Source organism: Urocitellus parryii, chromosome 11 (assembly GCF_045843805.1).
Source record: "Urocitellus parryii isolate mUroPar1 chromosome 11, mUroPar1.hap1, whole genome shotgun sequence".
Classification (NCBI taxonomy): domain Eukaryota; kingdom Metazoa; phylum Chordata; class Mammalia; order Rodentia; family Sciuridae; genus Urocitellus; species Urocitellus parryii.
The window spans coordinates 34115591-34138074 of NC_135541.1; the positions used below are offsets into that span (position 1 = coordinate 34115591).

Sequence of the window (22484 nt, forward strand, 5' to 3'; positions counted from 1 at the left end):
AAAAGCATCTTATTAGAGACACATTTAGCACTTAGTATTTACATTTTAAAGTTGTAGTAGCATTTTTCTTTAATTACATTTCACTAATTTCAACTGATTATCTTTCATTTGGGTCTATTAACCAAGGTTTTACTATGACTAGACACAATCAAACTGCTAAGGAATATTTTTGTTTTTCTGTGTTTATCTGTATTTGCCTAATGCATTACTCTATGAACTCATTTCCCTACCCCAAACACAATTTATATAGAGTGGCTCCTTAATAGTTCATTTGACCATTGCTGATCTATATTTGATAATTATTTTCAGGTAATAGAAGAGAGAAGACTAGCATACTTGTGTTTTGAGTTCTAGCCCTGTCAGTAGCAAGCTATGTGTTTTGGGGTAAATATTGTCTTTCTTTTTAGACATCTATTAAAATAAAGAATTGAACTTCTAAGGATCCTCTGCCTTTATGGATAATGCATCTTTTCAAATTAATCTATCTCTAGAATACAATCAACAAATTATGAAAGTAATCTTACCTTTCTATATTTAAATGGGGAAATATTTAAGATGTTTAAAATTTTAATTTGACTTTACTTTCCTGACCTAAGACTTTTCAAATTGGTTTAGGTTTATCTCAGAACACATTTTCTGCTTTTCCTTTAAAGCATTTATCACAATTGCAATTAATTATCATATAATTATGTATTTAAGGTGTGTTTTTCCCACGATACTGTAACCTCCACAAATAGAAATCATCTATATTATATACCTCTGTATTCCACACACAGATTCAATCAATCTACATACCCACCTACCATTTTGGTGCTGGGGACTAAACCCAGGGCCTACAGCATGCTAAAATACATACTCTGCCAGTAAGCTATAGCCTATCCTCAAGTGTAACAATGAATAAATGAATCATCTTTCCAGGCATAAAATATCTATTGTTTGCAGTAAAAATTAAGGAGGAAAAAGATTCAGCTCATCCATAAAGTGGCCCCATCTGAGTCAATGCAATTGACTGGCTAGGCAGGAATGACTTGTTATGATACTATGTACATACAACAAAGGGATAAGCTATCACAGCTGGAAGCCATTTAAGCACAAATACAGTTTATAATACAAGCATTCTAAGTAAACAGCTTTGTTTTAAAACAGACTGTTGCAGATATTAAAGGCTGTTAAATATAAGATCTCTGCCCCAGAATGTGGCACCGGTTGTGAGAGGGTTTCCTGACCAATTAACTTCCTTCCTGCCTACACTTCTTTTCTCCCTTCCTCTTCCCTTCCCTCTCAACAAATCCTTCTTGGACATGCCACCCCAGTCACCCTTGTTATAAAGTCTACTGATCTATTGTTAAGTGTTCAGATTTTATGTTATTTTAAATACTACAACTACTTTGGAAATCAGTCTGGGAGTTTCTTAAAAAAGTTAACAACATATCTATCATATGACCTAGTCATTTCAGTATTAATTAGTTACCCAAGACAAATGAGTACACATGTTCATACAAAAATATGTACACAACAGATAAAACCTAGGAAATAGTCCAATTATTCATTGTGAAAGTTATCAGAATAAAAATAGATTTACTTGTAAAAACAAAACAATAAATAAATAAAAGCTGTGAGGTTATGAAGGAAGAGTTTCTCACACAATTGCCTTTTAGTAATTACCAGAACCACATTAGTAATGCATTATTAATGCCAGAACCACAACCCTGCATAAAATCGACTACTTTTATTTAAAAAAAAAATACTTTTGCAAGGATATCTGACCAGCTACTGTCTGTCAACCACAGACTGGCATCCTCATTTTTGGCTAAGAAATTTCTCCTTGACCTAACCTTTTTGAACATGCTGAAAGGTTACTATGGCATATTTATTTTCACTGCAATGCTATTCCCCAATAAAAATTAATAAATTTTCAGAGAATCTCTTTCTGATTTACTTAATTGATACCATCAACAGGTGAACATTTAAAAAATCCCTGAGTACATAAATATAAAAACTAATATTTTTAGGTTATTGGGGATTGAATTCGAGGGTGATTTATCACTGAGCCACATCCCCAGCTCTTTATTTTTTGAGAAAAAGTCTCACTAAACTACCAAGGTTGGCCTTGAACTTGTAATTTTCCTGCCTCAGTCTCCCAAGAGGCTGTACTGTATCTGGCAAAAATATGAACACTACTGAAAGCAACATTAGGGGCTTTTGTCAAACTATTCCTTGTTCAGAGCAGACAGACACTGGAACCTCTGTCATAATACTACATAACAATTCCTCTTAATATGATTTCAGAGAATGGTAAGCCCTTTATTAGCTGCATTTACATACATTTTAAGCCAATTATAATCGGGTATGGTGTCCTCTAAATCCATTGAGTTAGAGACTGAAAGGAAGAGGCAAGATCAGAAATGAGAGACTTAGGTTTGAAGGTAGTCAACACAAAGCAGAATCAAGACCCAAAACAACAGCACTGAAATGCAGGGTTAAATCAATCTGCTCAACTTCATTCAAAAAACAGTGAAAACAGAGACAGAGAATAAACAACTAAGAACTGAAGCTACTGATTCTTAGCTTTGCCCTTTTCATTTTCTTAGATGAAGATGATGATGATGGTGGTGGAGGTGGTTGCTATGGTCATGTAGCTGTGTCTCAGAGGTAGTGCACTTGCCTGGCATGTATGGGGCACTGGGTTCAATTCTCAGCACCATAAATAAATAAATAAATAATAAAGGTCTATCAACAACTAAAAAAATATTAAAAAAAAAAAAAAAGAACAGGGCTGGGGATGTGGCTCCAACGTTAGCGTGCTCGCCTGGCATGCATGCGGCCCAGGTTCGATTCTCAGCACCACATACAAACAAAGATGTTGTGTCCGCTGAAAAACTAAAAAATAAATATTAAAATTCTCTCTCTCTCTCTTAAAAAAAAAAGTAGACTGACAATCTTTCCATTGCATAATAGAAAAGTAAGGATTTTGGCATTCAGAGTGAATTACACAGAATCTGCCATGTCTATTCAATGGTTGGTTGATGGGAACTGAGATCAGGCAGTAGTCTCATAAGTACAAATTTTAATCATCATCATCAGCTATTGGGAGGCCAGACTTGCCTTATATGTTGGCAGCCTGGTTTTAAGATCCAGCTTCTTTAACAATGAATAAAGTACTAAATTGGAATACTATATCTTATTCAAGCTTTCTTGTGTGTATATATATGTGTGTTATGAACTAATCAGAAAGACAGATATGACACTGCAATTTGAGCTATTTGGCTATTTTTTCAATGTTTTTTTAAAAGGTATTTATGCAAAATTTAAAAATGCAAAAGTTTAATTATTCTTAAAGGCAATACTATTACTATAGTTAGGTGGTAGTTGATCAAAATTATGAATACCTTGAATGCCACTGAGTTGTATGCTTTACAACAGTTAACCATACATTATGTGAATTCCACTTGCATTAAAAAAAATTCCTAAAACCAAAACAAACAAACAAACAAACAAAGCAAAACTGTGGTATGTACATATTGTGGAATAATGTTCAGCAATGAAAAGGAATGAGTCAGTGATAAATGCAACAATGGGGATGATCTCAAAACAATTATGCTGAACACAAGTTTAGATCTTGAATGTCTCCCAAAGGCTTGGTTCCACAAGGCAGGATTGTTCAGAGGTGGAGCTTTGGGGAAGGGACTAGATAATGAGGTATTATGGTTGGGCTATGATGTGTTCCCCAAAGCTCCTGTGTTAAGACCCCCTTTTTTTTTTTTGCATGCTGAGGACTAGAACCCAGTGCCTTGTGCAAGTGAGGCGAGCACTCTACCAGCTGAGCTATATGCCCAGCCTGAGCTCCTGTGTTAATACAGATATGTTTGAAGGTAAAAAGACTAAACTGTAAAAGCTGCAATCTAATCAATCTATACTAGTTTGAATGGACTGATTGGGTGGTAAATGTAGGCAGGTGGGGCATGGCTAGAGAAGGTGGGTCAATGGGGGCTTGTCCTGGAAGGGTTCTTCCCTGAGATCCCTTACCACATCTCTCTCTCTGCTTCCTGGCCAATATGAGGTGAGCTGCTTTTTTCCAACCTGCTTTTCAGTCATGATGTTCGCCTCACTTGGGCCCAGAGTAATAGACTTGGTTGTCTATGGACTGAGACCTCTGAAACTGTGACCCCAACTAAACTTTTTCTTCTCTAAGTTGTTTTGGTCAGGTATTTTGGTCACAGCGATGAAAAGCTGACTAAAACATGAAGACTCTGATCTTATCAATGGATTAATCCACTGATGGTTCATAATGAAATAGACTGTTAGGAGGTTGTGGAAACTGTAGGAGGTAAGACCTAGTTGAAGGGAGGAGGTCCTAGGGGATGTGCCATGGGGAATATATCTTGTCCCAGCCTCTTCCTCTTTCTCTTTGCTTTCTGGCTGTCATAAAGTGAGCAACCTCCTTTGTTACTCGCTCCTCCTGGCATGATATTTATAGCTTCCTTCAGGTCCAAAACAATGGAGCCAGCTGACAATGGATGTTTCTTTGAAACCATGAGCCAAAATAAATCTTTCCCCTTTTAAGTTGTTGTTTCTCAAGCATTTTGTCATGGCAATAGAGAGCTAACACAGAATGATTTAATCTTTTATAATATTCCAGAAAATGCAAACAAATCTATACTGAAAGAAAGATCACAGGTACTTGACATCTGAGTTGGCAGAGGCCAAGAGAGAGGGATTAAAAAGATGCATAAAGAAGTTTTGGGTGTGATGTATAGTTTACCATTTGGAATGTAGTAAGGGTTTAGTAGCTATATAGATATGTCAAAACTTGTCAAATTACACATTTTATAAGTATAGTTTACTGTTTCTCAATTATACACAATATAGCTTTAGAATAATATTTCAGAATAATAAGAATAATACTGCAAAAATTAATGAATGAATTCAAATGAATGGATAAAGGAGAAGGGAAAATTAATAAAACATCATTAATATGAAGAAATTACCTGAATTTGAACACAGAAAGATAAAGAAATAAAATATGGTAGAGAATTTAAGAGATATGGAGGATAGAAATAATAAGCATCTGCCAGGAATTCTAAGAGACAATATATAGAATGAAGCTATACTTAGAGATAATATTTTTTACTTTTCCAGTATAGAGGAAAGATAAGAATAAAAGAACCATTTAAAATAGTAACTCCTAGGACATGTAGCATTAAAGTTAATTTAGAGCTTCTGAGAAATGCAGAGTCTTGAATCCCACTCCAGAATAACTGAATCAGAACATGAATTTCAACCAGATCTCCTACAGCTGTTAAATTTTGAAAAGCACTACCTAAGAAGACCATAGCAATCTGCTGAACAATCAGTCTTACAGACAGCAAGAATATTTTTTATTAAAAGTAATATATCTAATATTGCTTAGGTTAAAAGAGATTGGAATGTTATTTTGACTTTTAGGAAAACCACACATGAAGAAAGGTAACCCACACTCATGGAAAAAAGTGGTTAAATACCAGGACTGGGCTCTAATCCTTTAGGATCTAGGTCAGAGTTTGGGAGATAAAACCTGTGCTTTTGAACAGTCCCACAACAAGTTTCCAAACAGAAATATAAATTCTTCACAAAGGAACATGTCCACTCAGAGCATACATTCTGACAAACATAATAAGAGAAATAGTCAAACATATATTTCAACTCTAATATGATAGCTCTGTTATATAATAAATCTAGCTAACTGCTCTGGAAAATTTTGGTGTATGCACATATGTGCAACAGGGAGATGATATAATAATATCTGATAAAATCTGAATAGTATATTCTGTGGCCACTTAAATGAGTCAGGATTCCTTTCTGAAAACAAATGACACAGGAGAAAGGTTACTTTCAATTATGGGTCAGCAAACTATGGTCTTTGGGCCAAACTCAGCCTGTGGCCTGTTTTTGTAAATAAAGTTATATTGGCTATGGCCATGCCTGGCTGTGCCCATTCATTTATATATTATCTATGGCTACTTTTAAGTTATCATGGGAGAATTGAGTAGCTGTGACAGGAAGGAGATAGCCCCAATGCCAATAATATTTACTATTTAGTTCTTTATAAAAAAAGTTTGGTGATCCTTTAAAACCATTATAAAAACTGGTTTCAGCCTTTTAAACTTTCAATTTGCAGTAGGCAGGGAATAAAATCCTGATAGGATTTAAATTTTATAAAGGTCTAGGGAGAATTTTAGGAAAAGGAAAGGTCAAAAGGAAAAGGTAACTAATTTGTCTTTACCAAAAAATCAGAAGCTATAACTTAGCTCTGACATTATGATGAAAAATTTAAAGTCTCACAGTAGCATATTACAAATTTTGCATGGGTTAACAATAACAAATCTTGAAAGGGATTTCACGGTATAGATAGAAATAATTTGATCAAACACGAAAGCAAGAGAAAAATGGACAGGTGTTTAGGTATGTAGGAGAGATTAGGGAATTATTTTCCATTTGGAGGCTTAGATATATTCTTAGATATATGTTCTCAGGCTTTGTTCTGAACCAGTTTGTATTCTGGCTTAGTTTCAGGTAATGAATTGAACATACCTACTGTGAGCAATGTACTGGGCCAAGTATGATGGGAAAGAGAAAAATTTTAAATTAGATCTTACTTTAAAAAGAAGTATTTATATTACATTTTATCTAAAAGAAAAGAACAAGGTTTTTATTTCCTTATTTTCATGAAGATTTTAATATTATTTATCAAATTCCTGTCATTGAAACCTCAGTTATCAGTAAAAGAATTATCCCTCTAAAATAAAATCACACAACACTATTTTCTGTTTCTAAATGATCTCCCCACATCATCAGGATAAAGTCTAAAACTTTCTAACATAACCATACTTCATCAGTTTAACTGTCCACTTTTCCCTTCCACACACCAAACAACAAACCCTTTCAGAGCTCCCAGAAGAGACTAGACTTCTGCACAAATCTCTGCCTTTTACATCCTTTATCCTTGGCTTGGAACACTTTCCATCTTTTCTCTTTCAGGAAAAAAAAAATCACACTTATCTTTCAGGCCTAACTTAAGAGTCAGTTCTAGGTATTCAGAGGCAAGACCTTTTCTACCATACCTGTGTTGAATGGTTTCAGTCCTGTGCACCATTCACATCGTATTGTTGTAATGATATATTTACACATTTCCTTCTCATTATACTGTGAGCATATATATAGAGGGTGAAAAAAAGTGTTTTGGTAACCTGAGTTTTTAGCATAAGTTAACATATGGTTGGCATGTGGTGGATAATAATAGTAAACATTTAGCAAATGTTTGTTATTGCCACTCTTTGGCAATTGCTAGAAACCTTGAGAAATGATAACAGGTAGGAATGAAAATGAGGAAACACCTTTCTTAAGAAAAATTATTCTCCTGTGAAGGGTGACTAGTTACACCAGGACTACATTTGTAACATGATCTGCATGAATGCCAAGTTTATTTTCAGGGGGAATCTTGATGTTGATTACTAGACACAGTGCTTATCAGACAGTAGGTATTCAACAAATGTGGACTGAAGTCAAGTAAGAGGATAATTATGTGACTTCCTAAGTCACTAAAATAGATAAGCAAGTCTCTGCCAATTTTACAGATTCAGTGATTTCAGGAAGAAAAAGTAAAATAGCTAAAATATTTTATAATTTAAAGTTGAGTTTTCAAAACCTGCCCCCAAGGCCAACTTGATAATTATGTTTTCTAAGTTAAGTACCTGATTGGTGTACTTACTTAGAGAAAACAGAGATTTTAGTAATTAAACTATAATTTATAAGTGGACTAATTAATTAGGCACAAGCAAGACTAAAAATTTAGTTTAATTTCTTCTTTAGTGTTTGGGTGTTTTTTTTTTTCTCTTCCAAGTTATAGTCTAATTGGTGTAGAATTAGAGTTCAGATAATTCAGAACTTATTTCTGAAAATTTCTCAGATCATAGGGCATTCTAATAATCTTACAAAACAGAATATTTAAATAATGTCTGATATTTTCAAAGTATCAGAATTAGATATTTCTTCAAAGAAGACATAAAAATAGCCAAGAAATACATAAAAATGTGTTTGTTCATCATCATTAGCTGTTAGGGAAATGAACTTACACCTATTGTACAAAAATTAATAAAGATAAAATAATTTTTAAAAAATGGGTAAGTAACAAGTGTTGGTGGAAAATATCTTTCAGTGCAGGATGGGATATAAAGTGATGAATCCACCTTGGCACACAGTATGGTGGTTCCTCGAGAAATTTAATATAGAAGTCATTAAATAATGCTAGTGCTCAAAAACAGTGAAATAAGTCTTATGGCAAAACCCCCACTGAATATTCTATCTGGTTACTACCTATCATATTAAAGATTGCTAAAATGTTAGACTAACTGGTTTATTTTTAAAACTCCACTTAGCGATAGTTTTAAACAGAAAAATTTCAAAATAATCCACTGTAGAACTATGAAAATAGAGAGATGAATTCACAAGTAGCAAGTAACTTCCCAAGTCCTTACTGTGATCATTTTGCTTTGCTAGAATGTCTCTGGAATTTCCGGTGGAGATGTTTAGAAAAGATTCTTTTTCATCTCAATAGAAGTGGTATGTGGGAGTAAGTTGAAAAGCTGGATTTAGGACTGGTTTGCTAATTTATTTAGTGGCAGGATTTTAAATGATGGATTGCTGTCTCAATGTCTAGAGGAAACTGGCTAACTTGTGAGAGTTTATGTTAAGGCTAAGCCAACCCAGAGACAATCTACATATCTGCCTGGTAACCTGTGAAGGAACCCACATATTTTAAGCATGATGCCTCATCTCTCAGACTAAAGTATTTATCTCGTTAAAGGTACCACAACTTCCAGTCCCTGCTGCTAAAATTCATTCAATTACACATTTATAAAACAATTACTGCACATCTATTTGATGTTAGGCCTTGGATTGGGAATTAGAGACAATAAGAAGAGTAAGATATTTTCATTATAAGACATAGTTGTTTTAGCTTAAAAATGAAGGAAACATACATCTGGGTTAGTCAATTTACATACTCTGTTTCTTTTCATCTCCACAACAGCATAATAGGGTATTATTATTTCCAAATGACAAAAAGGGTAAACTGAAATTTGAACTGGCTATGTAACCTGTCCATGGTATATATAAGGAACAAAATTATACTTAGTTCTAACTGTTTCTAATGCTCATGTTCTTTCCACTAAACCAGTCGTTCTCAAATTATTCCTATATGTCACTTGATATATAGGAAACTTGTGAAAAAGGACTCTCTGAACCACCAGTGGAAATTCTGAATCTGTATTTTTAACAAAGGTGGGCTCACTGGACTACACTTTGAAAAGCACTGTACTTCCAAAAGCAAACAAAACAGACAAATTATAACAAAATAAATATTATTATAAAGATATGAACAAAGTGTGAGCAAATGGCATAGCCATCAGAATTGGTTTCATTAATCACAAATTAATCATGTCAGTTTTTTGTCTAAAAGAAGTGAATGTTCGATATTCGCAGTTTAAAGTTCAAACTCTATAGCAAAACATAGATTTTTTCGCTATTCGCAGTTTAAAGTTCAAACTCTATAGCAAAACATAGATTTGTTCCCTAGTGCACATCTTCAGCCTCATTTCTTCATTCTATGAACAGCTTCTTGCCTTATTAAATGACTTCTCCTTTCCCACATGTCTAACGCCATGACAACCTCTATGCTATATCTTATTTCTAAATTTTTGCCTCATCCTTTTCCCTCAACCCAAGATTATTACTTCCTATTAATTCTTCCAAATTCAGCTTATATTATTATTACTACAGAAAATACTTCCTGAGTACTTAGTATAACTCAGGTACCAGTCTAAGCACTTGATATGTACTAACTAATTCAATCTTCTCAATAACCTATCAAGTAACTTTGACTTAAGTAAATAACTGAGGCACAACAAGATTAAGTGATTTTTCTCAAGTTTATCATGAGACAGTGAGCTACTTTCCGTACTTACCCAGGACCTAATTCAAACTATCTCTTCAGATTCTTCTATCCTGCTTGGGTCTCCTACTCTTTTAACTTCCTTCCACACCACTTGTATATGGACTATGTCTATCCATTTTGAATGTAATTGTTCCCTAATTGCTTCAGAAACTGAGGTTTCATTTATAAAGTGGCAAGCTCCCTGAGGGTAGAAACTGTGTCACTCTTTGTAATTGGCCTGGGATTATCAAAAGTCAGTCACTCAAAGAATTCTTGGACTGAAATACAGAGGAAGTATTTACCAGCTAACCTATGTTCAGTGATTAAAGAGAAAGCACATGAATTGGTAATAAGTAGTTCTTCCAAAATGAAGAATAAGGTAGTGAATGGGCAGGTGTTAGTGCCTTTCTTTATAGAAGTATGCCATTTTGTAAAGCGAATGTGAAGAGGCCCTAAAGCACATGATAGTTTGCTCTCCATGGTTGGCTGGTCCTGACTTTCAAAAGTGAAATCCTATAGTTCAGTCTCCTAGTAAATAGTAATTAGATAACCCACGGGTATACATTCAAATTGATTACTGGATTACAAACTTGCATAGAAAGTTTCACCCCCTTACCAGGTAGAGAAGTTTACAAAAACTCTGGGTGGATTGCAAAGCTGAATATTTCTATTGCTTTACATGAATAAACTAGTTCAGGATTACAAAGTACATGCTCTTTGTCTCAGTTACACCTGGAATCTTTGCAGTGAAGAGAATACCTAGGTTGTATTCTTTATAATTTACATGTAGTTATTCTAGTCTCTCTTTTCCTTAGGATAAATCCTTAATAATTGCTAAAGTAGTGTAATCAAACATATAAACACATATAAGTTATAAAAACATTATGAATAGGTGAAAATGAGAATTTAGGAAGCATTTTTCTAGCAAAAGTATAAGATTTTTTTTCAAAAGAAAATGTTATTTAAAAACAAAATGATAGAATTCAAGATCATTTGAAAATTTTCTCCTCCCAACATATATTTTATTTAATCATCTACTAGATGTGCCATTATAAGAAAAATGTTTTTTTTTAAGAGAAAGTAACACTAAAAAGAGAAAAAAAATAACAATAGGATTGACTCTGTAAATGATCTTGGACAAATAACTTAATAGAAGTTACCTGTTTCCTCATTTGTACAATGATGAAGTAAAATTAAATGAACTCAAGATTTCAGCTCAGTCTAGAGTAAAAAGAAAATAATAATAGGCTCTACCACTGTGCTACACCTCATCCCTTCTTCAAATTTTGAGACAAGTCTCAATAAGTTGCCAAGCTGGCCTAGAATTTGTTATTCTCTTGCCTCAGTCTTCCAAGTCACTGAGATTATAGGCATGCACTACCACACTCAGACACATATTTTATTTAATCATCAAAACATGCATAGAAGATAGGAACTTTTATCATCTGAATTTTATATAAGAGGAAATGAGAAACTAACTCAATAAGTTAGTGACCCAGGAATGCATTTATCTATAACAGTACTGGGATCAAATCTGGGCCAATTCCCACATGCTAGGCAAGTGCTCTACCACCGAACTCTACCCCAGTCCCCCAGGAATATATTTTAAACAAGTGTCTCAGGTGACTGTGATGCTAGTCACTACACTACACTTTGGCAACTGCCACTCCAAAGGCTACAATCCATATTTCTAAAGACTGTGTGATCCTGTTGTCTATAAAGTATGACTTTTTTCCAGTTAGTACATGGCTTGGGACAGTCATTAAATAATCTGTGCTACAGTTTCCTCTTTGTAAAATGGAAATAATACCTGTCTTGCAGAATTTGCAAATGACCCAGTCCTATGCCTTTGATAGCTATTATCATAGGCACCCCCAAAATATTAAAACAAATGAAAGAAAAATAAAAGTTTAAAACACATTTTAAAGCCAATTCAATAGACCTGTTTATTTTCCTTTTTAAAAATTTTACTTTAAACAAATATGCAGTAAGACAAACTGTTTTTGGCATGCAGTTCTATAAGTTCTAACACATATATAGATTCATGTAACCACAACATTCAAGATACAAACAGTTCTATCATCCCCTCAAATCTCCTCCAGCAACCACTAAGCAGTTCTCTGTCCCTACGGTTTTTTTTTCTTTTTTAAAGAATTATTACAAGATAGAACCAAAAAAAAATTGAACTTTCAGAGATATAACAGTTTGTTCATTCACTTACTGAAGGTGAACTGAAGGACACTGATAGACATTTGGATTGTTTTCACTTTTAGTAATTATGAATAGAGCTTCTATGATCATTTATGTACAGAGTTTGTGTATGTGTGTTTTATTTTCTAGAGTAATAACTAGAAGTGGGTTGCTGGGTCATTTGTTAAATATATACTTTTTTAACTTTCTGAGAAACTGTCAAACTGCTTTGCAGAGTTGCTGAACCATTTTGTGTTTCCATCAGCAATAGGTAAGAGTTGCTCTCCATCAGGCATCTCTGTGTTCTCTTTATAAACTTAAGGGCAATAAGAATTTCTAACTCAAGCACTCAAAACTATGCAAAGATGTGTTGAGTATTTTAGCACACAAGCAGAGAACTGCTTTAATACAACAGTGGGCAGCTGAGAATTCCAAAACGCAAATCTTTTAGAACAGTTTTCTTTAGTCTGCTATAATTTTCTTTAGAGATGTTTTCCTAAAAAATGTTTCCCAGAAAAAAGAAAGAAAACCCCCCAAACATTGAGAAACATTCCTTTGTAGTAACTAACTTTGGTGTGCTCTGTGCTAAGAATAGCCTGCAAAGATGAATAATAGGAAATGGGAGGTATATATGGCTGTTGTTGAAGAAATACCTAATAAGAAAGAAGAATCTTTTTGCTTAACAAGTAGCCCTCATTTAATTATGATTTGTGTCTCTTTGGGTTGATAGTAGAGTCCTCCAATTTAGCCATCTGCTGGAAATGGACCCTTATTTCTTCTAAATACACTTCTCCACATGTCACCTGCCACATGTTGCTAGTCTTTTTGAGTTTCAGGTTAAAAGAATTTTCCCTGGTGCAGCCTTTCTAACCAATGCAGTGTATCTATATCCATCATGGAAATTATGTTATTATACTGGAATTCTTTGCACATCACTGATCATCTAAAGGACTGTGTCATCCATATATTTACCAGTATTGAGCATAATGTAGGCATATAGCAAGTCCCTAAAAAAGAATAGGTTTAGTGGTCAAAACAAATTAATGATGGTGTACCTGCTGAATACCTGTGTATAATCCTTTAAGACTAGAATGCTTTTTCTATAAGTCTTCTTTGTCAATTCTGTAGCTTATACTTATTGCCATTGCTGTGTTTGGATACTATATTGCAAATACCTGTTTACTGGAATGATAACTAATTAGATGGGGTAACTGGAGTCAAGGGAAATTTCCAACTGAATGAAAAGTGCCAGAGAATTCCTAAGTTCATGAGAGGCATAAAGATCAGAGAAAAGTTTGAAGACATAAAAGTGACAGTAGAAATTCTCATGAATGACAAATCTCGTTCTGGTATTTTTTTTTTTTTTCTGTACAAATTCTTGGCTTTCTATAAGCTGGCTCAACATGATTTCAACTTATTTATTTTACTCAGGCTTTCCCCTAATTTTTGATGTTCTCCTTTTTCCTTTGCACATGTATATTTTACTGTCCTTTCTGGAACCAGATCAAATCTCACCTCTTTATAGAGGGCCTTCCTAATGAGAAAGATTGATCCTTTTGAATTCTTCTAGATAAATAAACTGTTGCTAGGAATATTTTCATAAGGATATGCTTTGGCTCTCCATCCTGAGATGGCAAGTTCCTTAAAGAATAGGACTGTCGGGCTGGAGATGTGGCTCAAGCGGTAGCATGCTTGCCTGGCATGCACAGGGCGCTGGGTTCGATCCTCAGCACCACATACAAATAAAATAAAGATGTTGTGTCCACCAAAAACTGAAAAATAAATATTAAAAAAGGAATAGGACTGACCCTCATAATCGTTTAGATAAAACTTGTATATATTTATCATGTACACGTTTTGATGTATACACTGAAGAGTAGCTCTATTGAGCCAAATAACATGCATAACTTGAAAAATTAATTACAGCCTTCAAATTCCTTCTTGTAAACATGGCCACATATAAGGCCCTAGGGGAAAGAAAAAATTCATGAGGGGCATCGATGTCTCAAAAGTTAGGGATTTAGGTTAGTGTGTAATAGTAAGAACAATTTCTCATGATTCTTTTAAAAGGATTTATGAAGACAGAATATTTTCATTAATTAATAATTCCTTTAGATGACTGCCAGGTTTATGATATTGGGAAGGTCTCGACAGCCACTTGAGAAGACTTTAGAAGTAGGTGTTCATTTTTATTTGGAGAACATTAAGATACTACTTTTAAAACAATAGTACATTACACACACACACACACACACACACACACACACAATATACTACACCAAAAGCCAGTTACTATTTCCTAACTAGAAAAGTAAATATACTTTGTTCGACCTTATTGCTTTTGAAAAAAAAAAAAAAAGTGGACAGGTTGGGCTAGTTATTTAACAACGAATGCTTTTATAGTAATAAATGGTGACAGCCCATATCAAAAAAGAATGCATTACTGAGATATCATCAATTGTGTTCTGTCATTACATGGCAGCTCCACCTAGTTTAAGCTTGTCAAAAAGTGTTACTGTAATCCATGAAGAAGTCTCCACCTCAGGCAAAAGAGGTAAAATTGTGGAGGGTTGGCTCTGAACAGGTGTGCTGAATTGTAATGCCAATGTTAAGTCGCAAATCTCTTTACATTAGTTTCATCTGTGACAATCGTTAACTTCTATTCTGAAGTGTCAGGTATGGATGAACTGATCCATCAGCAGACATTTTAAGAGCAACAAATGTAAACAAAGAGGGAATAGGTATTTTTTTAAAGTGAGCATTATTCTACACACAAAAGTTGACAGTTATGATAAATTTTCTTATCCTACTCAACTGAATATGATATTTGGGAATATAGTTTGACATACTCTTCAGGTCAGTCCATTCTGATTCTAATCTTGGGAAGAGCACTGACTTATCCCATGAATCTTTAACATAATTGCACCTCAGCTTTACAAGGGGATCATGACGTATGCAAAGTAAATAACTATGAATTCTGGCTTTGACATAGTTGTATGACCTTGGACAACTACTTAAACTCTATAATCCTCAATCTCAATACAACAGGGCAACAACTATCTCAAACTAAAAGAGAAAGTAACATACTGCTTGGCAAAGCAGATACTCAACACATGCTCAGTCCCTTTTTGAAATCCTTGCTTTCTTAGAGGTGAAAGTTTGGAATTTAATACAGAATAATAAACTTCTTGGGATTGAAGGCAGAGCTTGAATGCTTTTCACTCTATGCTGATTTCCAGTAGGAAGACAAGAATCGAAACTCTGTATATTTATTTATATCAGCACTGGGGATTGAAACCAGGGGTGCTTTACCACTGAGATATACCCCTAGCCCTGTTTAATTTTTTATATTGAGAAAAGATATTGCTAAGTTACTGAGGTTGGCTTCAAACTTGTGATCCTGCCAGTTCAGTCTCCCAAGTTATTAGGATCATAGGTGTGCACCACTGTTCATAGCACTATGTGTATTATGTTTTTGTTTTTTCTTTTTTAACCATGGCAAAATAAGCATTAGAATACATTAACTCCCCATATGCTTCCACACCTCCAAATCATGGTAAACTCTAATCTACTTTCTATCTCTAGGAATTAAAAAAATTTTTTTTTTCAAATACTTGCCTATTCACGAATCACATAATATTTGTCCTTTTGGGTCTGGCTTCTTTCACTTGGCATATTTTCAAGGTTCATATTATAGCATGCATTGGTACTTTATTCCATATCATAGCTGAATACTATCCATTTCTATGATTATACCATGTTTTGTTTATCCACTAATCTGCTGACAGGTATTTGGATGGTTTCAATTTTTTTGGTCATTGTAAATAATGACGCAATGAACATTTGTGCATAAATGTCTATTTGAGTCCCCTGTTTTCAGTTCTCTTGGGTGTATTACCAAGAGTGAGATTGCTGGTTCCTATGGTTACTGTGTTTAACATTTTTGTGTGTGTGTGTGGGTAGAGGTGCTCGGGGACCAAACCCAGGGCCTTGTACACGCCAGGCAAGTGCTCCATCTCTGAGCTATATAACCAGCCTTGTTTAACTTTTTGAGGAACTGCCAAACTCTTTTCCACAGTGGCTGTCATTTTATATCACAACCAGCCATGCACAAGAGTTCCAAATTTCTCCACATCCTCGTCAACACTTGTTATTTTCAATTTTTTTTATTATACTCATCACAGTGTGTGTGAAGTGGTATCTCATTATGGTTTTGATTTGCATTTCCCTAATGACTAATGATGTTGAACACCTTTTCATGTTTGTTGGTCATTTGTACATCTTCTTTGGAGAAATATAAATATTTATTTTGTTCCTTTGCCATTTTTGAAATAGGTTGTTGTTTTTTTGTTTGTTTTTTACTTTCTTCCATTCTATGGGTTGTTTTTTCACAATGTTTTTTTAAAAAAATTCAGTGCTGAGGATCAAACCCAGGGTCTTGGGCATGGTAGGTAAGTGCTCTGCCACAGAAATACATTCCCTGGTCCCTTTTTACTATCTTAATACTGTATTTTGATGTACAAAAGTTTTAATTTTGATGAAGTCCAATCTATTCAGCATTTCTTTTCCTTCCTATTTTTTTTAGTGTCATATCCAAGATATAATTGCCAAATCCAAGGTCATGAAGCTATTCTCTCATGTATTCTCTAAGGGTTCTATGCCAGTACAACAATATTTTGATACTGTAAGCTTATAGTAAGTTTTGAAATCAGGAAGTATGTATCTCCCAGCTTTGTTTATCTCTTTCACTATTGTTGTAGTTATTTGAAATTCTATTTGAATTTTAGGATGGTTTTGTCTATTTCTCAAAAAGTACCTTTGGTATTTCGATAGGGACTGCATTAAATTTGTAATTGGCTCTGGGTAGGGAATAGATTTCTAAATTTTATTAGTAAGTTTTCCATTCCATTCCATTCCATTTCACGAACAGGAATTTTCCCCCCATTTATTTAAGTCTTATTAATTTTGTTCAGATATAGTTTGTAGTTTTCAATATACAAGGCATAGGCCTCTTTTGTTAAGCTTAAATTGAGTACTTCTCTTCTTAATGGTATTATAAATGGAACTGTTTTCTCAATTTTCTTTTCTGGTTCTTTATTGCTATCCTACATCTGATTTTTTATATTTTGATTTCACACCCTGCAACTCTGTTGAATTCATCTATTAGCTTTAATAGGTCTTTGGTGTGGAATCTTTTACATTTTCTACATAGAAGATCATGTCATCAGTGATAGAGGTCATTTTACTTCTTTCTTTCCAATTGGGATGCTTCATTTATTTTTCTTGCCTAATTATTCTGGCTAGAAGTTCTAGTTTTATGTTGGATAAAAGTGGTAAAAGCAGGCATTCTTGTCTTTTTCCTAACCTTAGGAGAAAAGTTTTCAGTATTTCACCACTGAGCATGACATCACAAGTGGGTTTTTCAGATACGGCTTTTATGATGTCAAGGAAGTTCCCTTCTATTCTTACTATATTGTGTGTATTTATCATTAAACAAATATTAAATTTTTTGGTCAAAATTTTTCTGCATCAATTGAGTCTTGTTAGTAACAGATTCATAGATTATGTTGAATAAGTATATGGACATAAAATTCTTGCATGGTTAGTTAGTCCCAGTCCATTCTTTCATTTAAATTTTTGTTTTCTATAAATGACTGGTAAAAACATATTTTGACTTTAATATTGAACACATACTGGTCTATGTACAAACTAACAACTTTAGGAAAACTTCTAAGATCATAATTTCTAGGTAGCAGAAACAGAGTATTTAAACAATACTAAGAAGTTTACTGAAAATTAGAAGGTAGCTGATTTTGTTGACAATATTTCACAAAGATAGGTTATTTATATTATGACTCTGAGTAGTAGGTTGGTTTTTATATTTCATCTATTTTCTTTATTTTTGACTTTTATTTATTTATTTATTTGTTACTGGGAAGTGAATCCAATGGTGTTCAACCACTGAGCTACATCCTCATCCCTTTTTTGTATTTTACTTAGAGACAGGGTTTCACTGAGTTGCTATGGGCCTCAATAAGTTGCTAAGGCTAGTTTTAAACTCACAATTGTTCTGCCTCAGCCTCCTGAGCCACTGGAATCACAGGCATGTGCCACCACACTTGGCTCTTTTCTTTATTTTTAATAAAGAAAATTTTTAAAACTTGTATTAAGTTAAAAAGTCCCAAGTAGCTATTACTCAGACTAGAACCACATGCTTTTCAGCTCATTTAGTTATACCTGAATATCTAGATCAAATGAGAACCCAAATGAAGAAATTTCTCATAAAATAAACTCTGTCAGGCTCAAAGTCAATGAGCTTATCATACTCAAAAGATGAAAAGTCGACTAGATCAAGAACTCTTTTTCTGAGCAGAAAGGCATTCTCTGGTGTATTCAACTAACCATTTAGCATTCTAATCATTAACAATTAATGTGATTAGCCCTTTCACCTGAAAGATACTTCTGAGTAGCAAATCTTCTGTGACTTTCCTAACTGAACTGCTGAGCAACAAGTAATCTTGCTGTCTTTAGGAAGTGATGTGTATGACTCTGTGTGTGTGTGTGTGTGTGTGTGTGTGTGTGTGTATTTTAAAGGAATAAAAGTAAAATAGCTTTTGAAAGGTTGGTCTGATAAGTAAGTTTTGCTTTGCTTTAAGTTTTTGTGCAAAGAGATTGTGTTTGTTCTCTATGTGTCTTGTAATGACTTATTCCTGTTTAAAGAAAACAGCAGCAGAAATTAAAATCTGTATCTTATTTGTCACTGTTAGCTCTGCAAAGAGAATGGGAGTGACAATGTTAGGGTTTTAAACTAAGGGAAGGAAAAGGAGTGAACTGCTGAAAACAGTGGGGAAGGGAGGGGGAGCATGGGAGGAATAGACAAAATCTAGATAATGCAGAGGGGTGAGAGGGGAAGGGAGAGGCAGGGGGTTAGCAATGATGGTAGAATGTGATAGACATCATTACCCAAAGTACATGTATGAAGACATGAATTGGTGCAAACATACTTTATATACAGATATGAAAAACTGTGTTCTATATGTATAATAAGAATTGTGATACATTCCGCTGTCATGTACTTAAAAAAATAAAAGCAATTAAAAAAAAAGACAAAGCTTAAGAGAAAAAAAATTTACAAATTTCATGCAGCAAACTACAAAGGCAACAATTTCCTTTGGCAATACAAAAGCTACAATGAGCTAAAAAGCATACCCTTCCCATGCTATGGCAGTGCTGTTTTAAGTCCCAAATCAGAACCCTCTAAAATAAGCTGGCAATGAATGCCCCCTTGGCATATTTTGCCCTTATTGTGCCAGAATATTCTAAGAATTACCAAAAACAAACCACACACACACACACACACACACACACACACACACGAGTGTGCTCAAGAGAGGGAGAGGCACACACAATTTAACTGCCCTTGAAATCTACTATGATCTCCAATATCTAGATTGTTACAATTACTACTGCTCAGATGTAAGTAATTTAGAGGCTAGACTGAAGGGAATAATCCTTGCATCTAGGATAGAGAGTTCTAAATGAATTGGTGTTGAGTGAATAAATGAAATGAGATTAGGAACTAAGTATTATATACTCTTGATTATCAGAGGTTTCTAAATTACCTATAGCTAAAACAAGATTACATATGAAGAAAATTTAATTCATTTAAATGTTAGGAAGCATACATTATTTGGAATAAAGCTTTAAGGAAAAAAAAAGAATAAAAATAAAAAGATTCTAAAATGTTGCTAATATCACAGTGATATTGTTCTTCTCATTGTCTTTGCCAACAGTCCCTTATGAGAGTGAAGCACCTCTCTGTCTGAAGGACTTAGCCCATATTATGTACTTAGTAAATGCTCAATAAACATTTCATAATACCAAAATATTAGCAAAAATGTCTAAGAAAAAATCTATAGGTAGTACTGTCATAACAGAAGCTCATATAATATATATGTCCTGATCAGAGAGAAAGCAATCAATGATATAAAGGTTAATTCATTGTGGGCCATTGAAGAATGATTTACAGTATAAATACTAAAGTTCAGACTTGAGTTTAATAGAAACTTAATACTGTACATAGGCATCTCTGGTTGTACTAAAATAATGGAATCATTGAATCAATGGATGTAATTTAACCAAAGTTAAGTTTAAATAAATGCAGGCTTAGGAAGTTGCACTTTAAACCTGTTTCCTAATTTGATTTTAACATGTTTAATGTGAAGTTATTTATAATTTTTTAAAACTAAAGGCAAGTTCACAATTATAAGATATAGTAGTTTTTGTCACATATCCAGTAGATATCAAATCAATATGATTTATACATAGTTCCAAAGAAGTCATTAAATTTAGCAAAGCTTTTCTTAGGAATTTTATTAATAACCAATGATAATTCTCATGAAGACACTCTAAAAACACAAAAAAATCCTTACTTCTTATAGTTAAATTTCAATAAAAATTTCAATTATATGGAGCCCTGGATTTTTCCTGTAACCTTCATATTAAATTTTGTGCTCAGCATTAAAGGAATTAAAGTCAATTTCTTTACCAATGAATTATGGTGAACACAAATTAAGATGAAAGAATGAACTGGGACTATGCATGCAAATATTGTATGATCATACTATTTATTACACATAATCTATAAATCTGATACTAATGAGACTCAAGATTTAAATGATTGAATAATGTGTTGAGTGAATTATTGTCAATCAATGTCTCTCTTACAGGATAAATGTAATCTTGAATGGCAACATACCTACTATTACAAATTCCTAACTAAGAACAGTACTTCATTATTTCAAAATGTCACTGTCAATTTATAGAGTAACAGATAAAATCTTTCTACCATACAGCCAACTCTCTTTCCTTCAGGTGAATGAAACACTGACTATTAACAAAAATTATAAACTCAATATCTTTACAGCACTTAAAAAAATCGAGTGAGCATTAAAAATATAGTTATAAAAATTTCATATTTGTTTACGTAGACACCTCAGGGTTTGTATAATTGTAATCATATTTTTTTTAAGTTACCATATTTCACCTATATTTTTCCAAACATTCATTTATTCAACCATTTAACAAACATTTACTGAGCACTGACTTTTTCCTTGGTACACTGTTGGGGGATATTTACAAACATGATTATGATTATGATCCTTACTCTTAACAAATTTATAGTCTAATGGAGGAAAGAGATATGTTAATTCTACGGAGTTATGTTAATATTATCTACATGTTTCACATTTGCAATAACTTAAGGGTACTCTATTGAAAACACCCATTATACCTGGAAATGTTCAGAAATACATTTTTCCTTGTTTATTCTACAGAAATATATTTTTAATTAAAAACAAAAATTAGCTAATTTTACAAATATCTGTAAACTAAGCATCCTAAGTTAACAAATGTTAATATTTGCTTCATATTTTATCTTCAGGCTATTTTCCAAATCCAGAAAATTTATTGATTGATAAAATGCTAAGAATTATTTGAGATTTTTATTATAACTTCTATCAACCATATGATCTTGGTCTAATTTATCTAACTTTGACTCTCACTTTTCTCAGTTGAAAAATCAAAATAATCATACCAATCTGGACTACCTTTACTTTCTTTTGTCTCTCTGGATCCACATTCTACATGGCTTTTGGTCCAGAAAAATTATCCTGCCTTATAGCTTCTAATTGGGTTAAGTCAACAGAAAGTATTAACAGGAGATCACAATACTGATGGAAAATTAAGTTATTTCCTGGTGTTGTCCTTAGCAGACAACCAGCATTGGATATATTGCTCTATCAAAAGCAGTCCTCTCTCTATAGCATCCTCTTCTAGGACTAGAGAGAAAAGTGAATGATAAAATCCATATGGTAGACAGAATTTCCTGGATTGTAGTTTCTTCTATAAACATTTCTCTAAATTCATTTCTTGTAAATTAGCCTCCTGTTACCACTCTAACAAAGAGTAAATAGTCAATGTATTTAACAAATTATTAGATGTTGGGGTCATAAAACAAAGAGACCAAAAAGTAAACTCAGTGGGATAAAAGACTTTGGTTAATCAGGAAAATTGTTTTTATTATCCCAATTATGATATAGGCATACAACATCATTTGACTAATTACCTCGCCAAAATTTTATTAAAGGTCTGCTTAACCTTTCACCTTACCTCATCCTTTATATCTTCCTGTTGTTGTGCTGAGAAGATCTCCATTGCAGCCATGAGTCTCATCATTAACTCATCCACTGTTGTGTTACCTAACAACACAGACATTGCCAAACTTTATTTTACATATAATTTTAAATGGTTTAATTTATTAAAC

At 33.5% G+C, this 22484-nt stretch overlaps 1 protein-coding gene across 1 annotated transcript in view; it reads right to left on the bottom strand.

The window, feature by feature from the left end:
* Faf1 (Fas associated factor 1) overlaps window positions 1-22484 on the bottom strand; it is a 399930-nt gene that overhangs the window by 53952 nt on the left and 323494 nt on the right. The window contains exon 15 of the mRNA XM_077791122.1: window positions 22331-22419. Within this exon, the coding sequence (XP_077647248.1) occupies window positions 22331-22419 (89 nt within the window). The remainder of the gene's footprint in view (window positions 1-22330; window positions 22420-22484) is intronic.